At 44.0% G+C, this 11,913-nt stretch overlaps 2 protein-coding genes across 2 annotated transcripts; one reads left to right on the top strand and one right to left on the bottom strand.

The window, feature by feature from the left end:
• Positions 1-5,297: 5,297 nt before the first annotated feature.
• Positions 5,298-8,628, bottom strand: camk2n1a (calcium/calmodulin dependent protein kinase II inhibitor 1a). The gene is made up of 3 exons (XM_078798497.1): positions 8,394-8,628; positions 6,747-6,999; positions 5,298-6,301 (listed from the first exon to the last, which is right to left on the bottom strand). Exons 2-3 carry the CDS (start codon positions 6,913-6,915, stop codon positions 6,228-6,230), a joined length of 243 nt encoding a protein of 80 aa, XP_078654623.1. The 5' UTR covers positions 6,916-6,999; positions 8,394-8,628; the 3' UTR covers positions 5,298-6,227.
• Positions 8,629-9,626: 998 nt separating this feature from the next.
• On the top strand, positions 9,627-11,015 carry LOC131106381 (trypsin-like). The gene is made up of 4 exons (XM_058055366.2): positions 9,627-9,994; positions 10,076-10,217; positions 10,295-10,552; positions 10,619-11,015. Exons 1-4 carry the CDS (start codon positions 9,819-9,821, stop codon positions 10,766-10,768), a joined length of 726 nt encoding a protein of 241 aa, XP_057911349.2. The 5' UTR covers positions 9,627-9,818; the 3' UTR covers positions 10,769-11,015.
• Positions 11,016-11,913: the final 898 nt, after the last annotated feature.

Below are 11,913 nucleotides of genomic sequence, written 5' to 3'. Positions count from 1 at the left end.
TATTCAGTCTTCGTTGTATTTCCTACTTGCTGTCTTGCCAATTAGCAAAAAAAGATGTTTACATGTAGTCGTTATGTATCTCCCAGCGCTAATCAGCTGAACTCTCCGTCATGTTTTGATTTTGGGCCCAGGCCAGTCACACATGTAGGACAAATGAAATGACCAATGGCGTATTTCCATCTGGGTCAACATCTTTTATTCACAAGGCACGCGTACACAGTTACATGCCATCCTGCCCCCGGGGGCTCTGTTGAGACCCACTCTGCCATAAAGAAATAGTGCAGCATTTTGTTTTGAAAATGATCTTCCAGCATGAGATTAGCTCGGGGGAAGCAGGAGTTCTATTCCACTTTGGATATTCCCCACTAGTGTGCCTGTTTGATGCCGGCTTCATAATACTTTGTCAATACGTTTTATCCGCATGTTGCTAAATGAATACACATGATACCTAAAGCGTGTACTGTATCTCTACAGTAACGCACACTATGCAAAACACCTCCCTGTCATACTTAGTATTACTAGTAGATTACCGTGTTTCTATTAAATTGATGGGGTGCAAAAACATTATAGTCATTATAGTGCATGTCTCTCTAATTGGTGCCATTCCATTGAACTCCCCATGACCCCCAGACCCCAATAATATTTAGCTGCTTCTATTATATTTTGGACGCCTTGTTTAAGGGAATATGTTGTGTTAAATGATGCAGTGCCCGTGTACAACGCTGTAAACCAGGAACGTGATGATACTCATAAATGTACACGAGACTAGTCGTGTCGTTAGGTTTTTCAAATAACACTGCACCAAACGAAGCGACGTACGTATATCTCAGCCGTTGCTTTCCCAGCACGGACGTGAAGCAGCAACGGAGCAACTAGGCAGAAAAGGAGAGAGCGAGAGACTGGGGATGTGGTTGCTATAGAAACCATCTGGTGGGTCTGAACTGTTTCTCCCTGGCATTCATTTTATCGTATTGAGACTCTCTCTCTCGCTCTCCTCCTCTCTTATTTTGTTTATCCCTCTCTTTTCCGTACTTCCCTGCATGCCGCTTATCTCCTCATCTCCCTCTCAGGCTGCTCTCCCAATCTGCCTCGCCGTACTTCCTGCTCTCTTCACGTCTCTTTTTTTTTACAGAAAGAGTGTTTAACGTTAATGCGCCATGTTTGTTCTTTTCATGCGATTCCATATCGGCGCCGCTTTATCCCGACAATCCCATCTACTGAACTTGGACTCTGGACTACCTTCTTGGTGAACCAGTACACAAAACAAAACAAATAGTGAAAGATTGAGGTCATCTCCAATCATGTTAATTTAGCTGCAAGCAAAGTGGCTTTAACAGACTTAGCATGTGTTTGCTTCCTAAATAAAACACAGAATGCTTTATTTGACTTTCCTACCAGGATTTTTTTTATATTGTCAGAGGTCGTCCTTGTGAATTACCAAGAGAGGCTCAGTCAGCAGGGGAATACCTGATCCCAATGCCAATTGAGTCTATACCACACATACGCCGTACATACACATGTACATACACATGTACATACACATGTACATACACATGTACATACACCGTACATGAACCTACATCCATGCACAGAAACAAAGACGGCTCTTCCGTGTGCATGCCGAGCACATTCCGTCTATCTTAAGCCTCCTAGTTCACACCAAGAAGGAGGTGCTGTTTCCGGAGAGTGTCTGCCTCAGGCCAGGAGGTCAACGTGGGTGTTTGCCCCCAGCTTATGGAAGAAAGGTCACATCAAGTGGCGACGAGGTTAGATGGCGGTTTCTTCCACGACGACAACAACATGGTTGAAGCCGCTGTGGGATTCTCAGTCACGGCCAACATTCATTCCTATTCTCACAAGGGTCGTGGCTGTGCTGGAGCCTATCCCAGCTGTCTTCGGGCGAAAGGCGAGGTACACCCTGGACTGGTCACCTGCCGAATCGTTCATTCATTCATTCATTTTCTACCGCTTATCCTCATGAGGGTCTTGGGGGTGCTGGAGCCTATCCCAGCTCTCTTCAGGCGAGAGGCGGGGTCCACCCTGGACTGGTGGCCAGCCAATCACAGGGCACATATAGACAAACAACCATTCACACTCACATTCATACCTATGGACAATTTGGAGTCGGCAACTATCCTCACTAGGCTCGAGGGGGTATGCTGGAGCCTATCCCAGCTGACTTCAGGCGAGAGGCAAGGTACACCCTGGACCGGTCGCCTCCCGAATCATTCATTCATTCGTTCATTCATTTTCTACCACTTATCCTAACAAGGATCGCAGGGGTGCTGGAGCCTATCCCAGCTGTCTTCAGGGCGAGAGGCGGGGTCCACCCTGGACTGGTGGCCAGCCAATCCCAGGGCACATATAGACAAACAACCATTCACACTCACATTCATACCTATGGACAATTTGGAGTCGGCAACTAGGCTCGAGGGGTATGCTGGAGCCTATCCCAGCTGACTTCAGGCGAGAGGTAAGGTACACCCTGGACCGGTTGCCTGCCGAATCATTCATTCATTCGTTCATTCATTTTCTACCACTTATCCTAACAAGGATCGCGGGGGTGCGGGAGCCTATCCCAGCTGTCTTCGGGGCGAGAGGCGGGGTCCACCCTGGACTGGTGGCCAGCCAATCACAGGGCACATATAGACAAACAACCATTCACACTCACATTCATACCTATGGACAATTTGGAGTGGCTAATTAACCTAGCATGTTTTTGGAATTGGGGAGGAAACGCACGCATGCATCCGAGGGTGGAATCGAACTCGGGTCTCCTAGCTGTGTGGCCTGCGCGCTAACCACTCGTCCACCGTGCAGCCCGTAGCCAACATAAGATGTATTTTTATCTCCTCATCTTGCCATCTTCCTATCATCCTCTTATCCGTACTCTGACTCTCACCAAAGTCCTTCGGAGCCACTCTTCCACACTATAAGAATGTGGAAGCTTTTATTTAATACAAACCTCACTGACATGATGACTCCAGTGGAAGTAATTAAGAATCTATTCAGTGTGGAGTGTAATTGTGAGACTCCTTCAGCCGAGATGGTCTCCCGGACTAATTTCACTTCAGAACCAGGAGCCCAGGAGCCGGTCTAGGATGGAACTTTAAGGTTGCCCAGCACAACAACAATGATGCTTAGGTTTGAATAGTAATTGGTTGAATCTGCAACTTTATTTGTACGACTATACCCATTCATCAAAAACAGTTCAGTAATTGAGTTACGAACTGAGTTTCTCCAGTTCCCCCAGTCGACGGGTGTTTCTGTGGGTTTGAGTTGCTCACACAAGACGTGTTTGTTTTGTTTGTTTTCAGGGACATAATGTACATTTTATCTTTGACATCAACGAGGTTAAAGTAGTGTCTGTACTTCCATTTGGCTAACGCTGTAAACACCCGCCCACTCAAGTTCTCTGATTGGATGAAAACGCAACTTACTACACCTTAGCCAATCCTCGTTGCTTATGTGCTCTAAACACCCGCCCACTCAAGCTCTCTGATAGGCTGAAAACGCAATCTTGCTAAACCTTAGCCAATTCTCATTTGCTTATATGCTGTAAACACCCGGCCACCTAAGTTCTCTGATAGGCTGGCAACGCAATTTTGCCACACCTTAGCCAATTCTCATTGGTTATGTGCTGTAAACACCCGCCCACTCCAGTTCTCTGATTGGCTGAAGACACAATTTTACTAAAACCTGAGCCAATCATCATTGCTTCTGTGGTTATCCCACCCCTCCCTTGTCATTCTGCAACAATCTCACTGCGTTGCAAATTAGTTACGAAGTCGGTGATATATTTGCAGTAACGAGCAATAACGGGCTGTAATGGCGTTATGCTGACAGTAAAAGTAATTAGTTTTGTAGATTACCAGTTACTGAAAAAAGTAACGGCGTTATTCGTTATTCCCATTACTGTATATTGTTGCCAATATTGTTGCCATTTGTTGCAACAAATGTATGAAAGAACAAGGTATTCAATAACATAACATTCTCATTAAAAGTATGCACACTGTATATTTACACTACAGTGTATAGGTTGGCATACAGTATGAGTAAATATTTGACAATATGATTAAATGAGATTGGTGAAAACAAAGTGATGCTGGGCTCAAACTTCTTTGTGGGTTTACTCCAGTTACCGCTACTTCCTCCCACATCCCAGATACATCCATGTCAGGGTCATGGGATAGTCCAACATGTCCATGGGTGTGTGGGATAGGTTCCAGCTCACCCTTGACCCCAAACAGGTTAAGCTGGATCAACATTGGAAATGTTGTGGTTTTATTGTGTGATGGTTCAACTTCTTTCCGACCCATCATTTGACTGCAACATTCCCGGGGATAGAATTGACCTCAGTGAAGCTAATAAAGCATTTCCCGTGTCATTCCGCATGAGGGGACGGGCTGTTGTTACAGTCGGCATCGCCGTGCATTGTCATGGTTGACTGCTGTCTTGGAGGAAGGATAATGTGGTCACGCCACACAGTCAACCGGAGGGTTTGGGAGATTAAAGAAAACGGGAACATTCCATTACGGATAGCGATGGTTATCAAGCCGAAGCCGAGGGATAAACCAGTCGGCAAGCAAACCCACCGCAGCATCCTATTGAACGCAAGGTGCATCTGTTACCATGGCACCCAGCCCAGGCAGCCCCTTTCATGTCTGTCAAGACAGCAGAGGAGGAGGAGAGACGAGCAATATGTTAGTCTGGCCCGCAGTTGCGTGTGTTTGCATTCCCTGCATGTATGAACATCCCGGCGGTCCCGGTTGAAGATGCGGCACGCCGACACAGGCAGGTCACACAACATGAATCATTTAGAGTCGGAAATGTCACGTCTCATCAGTGTTGCTCATGCCTGGGTGCTTCCCACCCCCCTTTCTCCACCCCACCCAGCACCGTTTGCATCCCCGTGACCATGAACTTAAAGGAATACTCTACAAGATGAGATTTATTGGAATTTTTTATTGGAAGTCAAAACAAACAACATTTTTGAAGTATTTTATTGTTTATTTTGATCCCATTCCCGACAACTTCCAATCTTTCCGATGAATGGGATGCTACTTTCTCACAGTGGAAAAAATCCTGACTTTACCCGCCTCGGCAGCCAGGTATCGCAACAATCTGTTATCAACTGTACAAGGAACACATCGGAAAAATCCGCCCAGCTACACTCGTATTGTGTTCAACCTCCTCATACAAAACTAGACTTCTGTGTTTTTTGCTACACTTGTAAACATTTAAAAAAACAAAAAAAAAAATCCACGTCATCATTCGTCATAAGCAGTAAATAGTACTTTGATACAGCCTTTATTACAAGATATCAGGCCACTGTACAAATACGCGTGAATGGTACAGTACGGTATTAAGACTGCTGCTTGAGGTTGGTCATTCAAAGCTGTTTCACGAGGTGCTTCAAGAGTACACAAGTTTCAGAGCTTCCGTTGCTGGGCATGCATGATTTTTTTAATTAGCCATGCATGAGTTGTTATTTGTTGTGTTAGCCCTAAAAAAAACCAACAAACCACCTTTAGGAGTAAACGCACAACCAAAAAAAACAAAAAAAAACACAAGTTTTCCGGCGCTGGATAGCTTATCCCTTATAAGGTTTGGCACACACACACGATAATGCACAATGTAATATAAATAGTTTATCAATACAGTGTGTACAGCCAAGTATCACCGAACTCATATTAGAAATGAATAATGAAATTATGATAACAAAAACAGGCAACATCGAGAATTAGCTTGAAAAAAAAAATTCTCTCAACAGGCTGAAAATTCACTGCAAAAATTACTGAAATAAATACAAATAAATAACAAATTTGTGCAAGAAAATAACAGCGCCTTTTCTTATGTACAAACTGTTATCACAAAATGTGTGCTTTTATTTTTATGTTCAATTCATTTCTGCATCCTCTCCCTGATTGGTCACTTTGCTCCATTTGTACCCCCGACACTCCATTACTCTTATTTGATTTATGGCAAAAACTGGTGGGGGGTCCACCCGGGGGTCTCCTTTGTGTGTGTGTGTGTGTGTGTGTCACCCAGATGGCCATGACTGCCTTGGAGAGAAGGGTGTGTGGAAGTGCTGCTTGCTTGCTGCCACTTGAAACAAAGTGCTTATATACAATGTCTTTGGATTAAAACAGGTAAATATCGCCATTTAACAAAAATCTCAAGTGTCTTTTCAAGAAAAGAGAAGGGGGGGTGGGGGTGGGGGGGTTCTAAGCATCCGGCTGGGTCTTCTCTGTTACATTTTTCAGTGCATCGTCATCACCGGTTTCATCCTCGATCACAACTGTGGGTGACAGAAGGAGTTAATGAAGAGGACAAATTCAAGCTCAAGACTATTTTAACGAATCAATCAATCAATGAATGACATATAATAATTATGCATGTGTATTAATTAAAAATGCAGCATGCATCATATGGGGAGGGGGGCAGGATATACATAAAAAATAACACACTACACGCATGACTCTCATGCATGCATGTCAGTGTTGTGTTCAGGAAGCATCAGTAACACAGAATATTTTTATCATGCAAGTGAACATTTTTGCATGTGATGCATTCAATGACACAAGTTATGTTGCATTGCAAAAAAGGAGGTCAAAAAGCCACAATTGCAGAACATGCAATCACACACACACACATACGCAGGGTTCCTATAGTGGCGCAGTCAACACAACACAACACAACACAACACAACACAACACAACACAAGGGTATTTCACCCAATTTACCCCGTTTGCTCCGGCCTATTTGCCCCAGCTTGGGTGGACGTTTATTCTGCGAGCCGTTAAAGAAGTTGTTGGTGTCTTGAAGGCGACAAGTGAAGGAAAGGTGTCCCTCCTCGCCCTCATTTCCATAATGACTCATTTTGTCTTCGTTGAAAGGCAGCACTTCCGACATCTCCAGACGCGGCTTTGGGGAATACGAAGGCGCACTAAAAAGGTGGAGGTCCTCGCCAGGCGTGAGGACGTCGTCTCCGGTGAACTATTTGAAGAAAAAGCAGAAAAAGGATGCAGCGAAAAACGCCAATCTGCACACAAGCCCTTTGTTGTTTTGCCACAACATGTATGTCTTGGAAATAACAGCAAATGTCCTCAAATCATCCACTCCTGCAGATTAGGTTCAACATTATTGAAAATTCCTATTTTCTGGTGCGTCCTCAAAGGCGTATCGGTTTGGAGACCCGGATCCGTGTTGGCTGCGCCCACAGTTTGGACTCCCTGGCGCCGCAAATGTGAGGCAGAGATGCAAATTGAGGAGCGATGCAAAACGCGGATTCCGGGGAGACCTGGCGAGGGAGCCGCTCAGAGGGGGGTTCTCTGCTGGAAAAAAGACCAAGACGAGACCACCCGATGGATGCTCCCACTCCGCAGGACTCAAATGGTGTTGTGATGTGGAGTAGAGCCCCCACCGCATCACAGGATTCTGTGGCGAGACCCGGCCAGCAGGAGGCGGTACTGGACCAGGATGTGACATCTGGCCTCCTTGTGGACTTGTGTGTCCACTATTGTGGACAACAGTAGTTACTAGTCTAGTGGTACTAGAACTTTACTTTTTACTATCATCCATTTTCATCTGCTTAGGGTCACGGACGAGCTGGAGTCTATTCCAGCTAACTTTGGCCACAAGGTGGACTACACCCTGGTCCAGCCGCCGGTCAAACACCGGGTACATACCGTATGGACACGGAGAACCGTTTCCACCGTCAAGGAATCAAAGTCAAACACAAGACCATCAGTCAATCTATTCATTCAAATAAGCTGGAGTCTTCTTCTTCTTTATCTCTAACATGTAATGTCCCTCTGATGTACTCCTTCCTGATCCTATCCATCCTGGTCACTCCCAATGAGAGGGACCAGGATGGATAGGATCAGGAACCAAAGAAGCTGGAGTCTTGTTCTTCTTCTTCTTTCTCTTTGGGCTTCTTCGTCTGGCCTCTCTGACTTTATCTCTAACATGTAATGTCCCTCTGATGTACTCCTTCCTGATCCTATCCATCCTGGTCACTCCCAATGAAAGTGACCGGGATGGATAGGATCAGGAACCAAAGAAGCTGGGTTCTTGTTCTTCTTCTTCTTTCTCTTTGGGCTTCTTTGTCTGGCCTCTCTGACTTTATCTCAAACATGTAATGTCCCTCTGATGTACTCCTTCCTGATCCTATCCATCCTGGTCACTCTCATTGGGAGTGACCAGGATGGATAGGAGTCTTGTTCTTCTTCTTTCTATCCATCCTGCTCACTCCCAGTAAGAGTCCCTCTGATGTACTTCTTCCTGATGGATAGGATCAGGAAGCAGTACATCAGAGGGACGTTACTTGTAATTGGCCAAAAAAAAGCAAAATTCAATGTCAACGTCCAATGTCAGAAGACTCTACTTACATGACTCTAACATGTAATGGCGTCTCTGATGTACTCGTTCCTGATCCTATCCATCCTGGTCACTCCCAATGAGAACATCAGCATCCTCATCTCTGCTACCTCCAGTTCTGCTTCCTGTCTTTTCCTCAGTGGAAGTCTCTCTAGAGCAAACAACTTTCATTTGGAAGAAGAATATCTTTTATACACAATTTGAGTCCACTATGTCGATGTCAACCAACAACAACAACAAATATTGTGGTTCTGTGGTTGCCCCCCACACCCCACCCCAGCCCATGTGGAACCTTCTGTTTGTCATCTCAGTGTTGCACCTGAGGGAGCCATGAGGAGCCTGGGATCACCTTACCTCCCCTTCACAGTGTAAATAATTCCCGGGGGGGGAGGGGTGTACGCTGTATGGATGCTAACTTCCACAAAGCACATATTCCCACGTGAAGCAACTTACTGTGGAAAAACCCCCCAATGCGTTTACACCAGGGGACATGTGACAAACAACATAAAAGGTGCGTGCATGGTCACACCCCTCCAACTAAACACACACACACCACTGTGGTGCTGATTTAGCACTTTAACAATATAATATCTCCAATTTAAGACTCCATAAAACAAAACCTTTTTCTTGGTCTTCAGATCTCTATTGTCGGGAACGTTTTGTTGTGGCTTCGACTAACAAATATGTCCGCCGAGTGTCATTTCTCTGCCTTGTTGGGTTTCAACTCTCTCCCGCCGGACAATGGGAAGAGCCTGTGAGAACAAAATAGCATAAAAAGTGAGTCATAAGAGTTATGATGTGACACTCACACGAACGCTGGACCATTGTGGAATCATAACAAAGACATTGACAGCAATATAAGGTTGTGGGATTGACATTCCGGGAACGGGAAAGCGTACAAACGAGTACATGGCCGCACGTCTTGGACTTCCTGTGGTTTCCTCAGCAAATTCTTTTTAAGGTGAGATACCTTAGCATAGGTTAAATGCGGCCATGTGTCTTATTTAGTCATTTATTTAGTCATTTTAGGGACACGCATTGTACTGTACTGTAAATGTACATAATTTACTCATTTACTCTTGTATTGCATCTCAGGATGGGGTAAATGTCCTTAAATATAGTAAAAGTACAAAAGCAATCAAAGTGAAAGGTGGCAAATATTTACTGTTTTGCATATCTTTTTTTGTAATTTAAAAATAAAGCATTTACTGCAACACTAATATCAATTATTGCCTGTGATTTGTTTTGGAGTTTTTTTTTGTTTTTTTTTTTTTTAGTAAAAATGAATCTGGTAGCACCGTTTCACATCCCACTGCTGCTTGCGTTCCTGCAAACTGGAGACTCAGTTCCCTTGGACCATCAGGCATCCAAAGAATCATCCAAAAGTACAAAGCTTGTCAGTAAAGGTACTTTTTATGCAGCAGATATAATATGATATGATAATAAATGTATTCTTCTCAGGTGTTGGAGCTCAGAGAATCATTGGAGGCATCGAGGTGCCCCCCTATTCCATCAAGTACCAAGCCTCCCTGAAGTTCTTCAACTCCCATTTTTGTGGGGGAACCCTCATACACCCGGAGTGGGTGGTCTCTGCCGCCCACTGCTGGAGGCCGTAAGCTACTGCAGCTTAAACCGCTTGTGTCAACTTTGAATGACCTTCAAGAGCTAAAATATTTACTTTTCCTTTTTCTAGACGTCACATGATTAAGGTGGTGCTCGGTGAACTCGACCTGACGGGAGAGGAGGGCGTGGAGCAGAGTTTCAGCGTTTCAGCGATTGTCACTCATTTCAGGCACCAACGCTGGGCCTTTGATCACGATATCATGATGCTGAAGGTTAAATAAAAATAAAAAGCAAAAAAGCTAAAGTAATACCACCATATTGACTGAGGCTCATTTTCTTGGTGCGTCAGCTGGACCGGCCCGCTACCATCAACGCCGTGGTGGATGCGGCCACCCTGCCAGAACCTGACTCCGAGGCCTTGGATGGTGCCACCAGATGTAGAGTCAGTGGTTGGGGGGTGACCTGGCTCCCCAGCGCTCGTCTGTCGCCGGTGTTGAGGTCAGTGGATGTGGACGTCTTCCCCAATTGCTGGTACTACTACCGCTTCAGGATCACAGACAACATGATATGTGCTGGTTCTACGACGGGCGGGAAAGACGCCTGCTTGGTGAGGACCCAAATTGTCTGTGCAAAAAAAAAAAAACACCAAACGCAACACTTTTTTCATTTACAGGGTGACTCGGGAGGACCCTTGGTATGTGAAGGTAAATTTGAGGGCATTGTGTCTTGGGGGATCGGTTGTGCCCACGCTAAGTACCCTGGTGTGTACACCAAGGTTAGAAACTACCTTGGATGGATCAACTCGGTCATCGAGAAGTATTAATGGGACTGCTGTGATGAACAAGCAGCATTTTTTCTTCATCAGACAATGTGAGATCCAGTATCACAAAACAAAATAATAACGATAGTAACTAGATGATGCAATGTCAGAAGACTCTACTTACATGACTCTAACATGTAATGGCGTCTCTGATGTACTCGTTCCTGATCCTATCCATCCTGGTCACTCCCAATGAGAACCTCAGCATCCTCACCTCTGCTACCTCCAGTTCTGCTTCCTGTCTTTTCCTCAGTGGAACTCTCTCGAGACCAAACAACATCGCTGGTCTCACCACGTCACTAGGTTCTGAGGAGGGGGGGGGGGTATGAATGAATGTAGTAGACATAAAAAAATTAAAAAAATAAAAAATACCCAAAACAAATAATGAACAAGAAGCAGTGATCAATGATATAATAATCATTATTATATTATTAATTAGCCTATTATTATTACTATCATCATCATTATTTATTATTATTACTAGTAGTAGTAGGCTATTGGCTTGCTTATTAGCCTGCTTTTGCCCTATTATATGAAATTTGTCAGAGATTTTTTTGTAAAAAAAAGAAAACAATTTTTTTTAAATCAATAAAAAAAATTTTTTAATCAATTAAAATTATCACATTTTTTAGGGGGGCTTAAGAACATTTTAGGGGGCCCAATTATATGAAAAAATAGTTTTTTTGGTAAAAAAAACAATACTTTTTAAAAATTAATAAAAATATTTTTTTAATCAATTAAAATGATCAAATTATTATCATAATTATTTATGAAATTTGTCAGAGATTTTTTGGTAAAAAAAAAACTCAATAAAAAAATCTATAAAAAATATCAAATTATTTAGGGGAGCTTAAGAGCATTTTATGGGGGCTGAAGCCCCCCTAAAATAGGCCTAATGACGCCACTGGTGAGGCTAATGCTATATTTTAACTCACATCATCCAGACTAAGAACCAGGTGCTCTACTAACCGAGCTCCACATCTTCAGTCGATTCAGTACCAAAACTGCTACCCTTTTTCCCGTCCATCCACCCATTTTCTATACTGCTTGTCCTTGTTTTACCTCTAAGCAAATATTACATTTTACACTTATTCCGGAACAGCTATGTCCTTACAGACTTGTCCTCTCCGATGATGTCCTGAGTCATG

The sequence above is a fragment of the Doryrhamphus excisus genome, linkage group LG18 (genome assembly GCF_037039965.1).
Source record: "Doryrhamphus excisus strain RoL-2023G ecotype Guam linkage group LG18, RoL_Dexc_Guam_v1.1, whole genome shotgun sequence".
Lineage (NCBI taxonomy): Eukaryota > Metazoa > Chordata > Actinopteri > Syngnathiformes > Syngnathidae > Doryrhamphus > Doryrhamphus excisus.
This window is presented reverse-complemented; position numbering and strand designations above follow the sequence as displayed.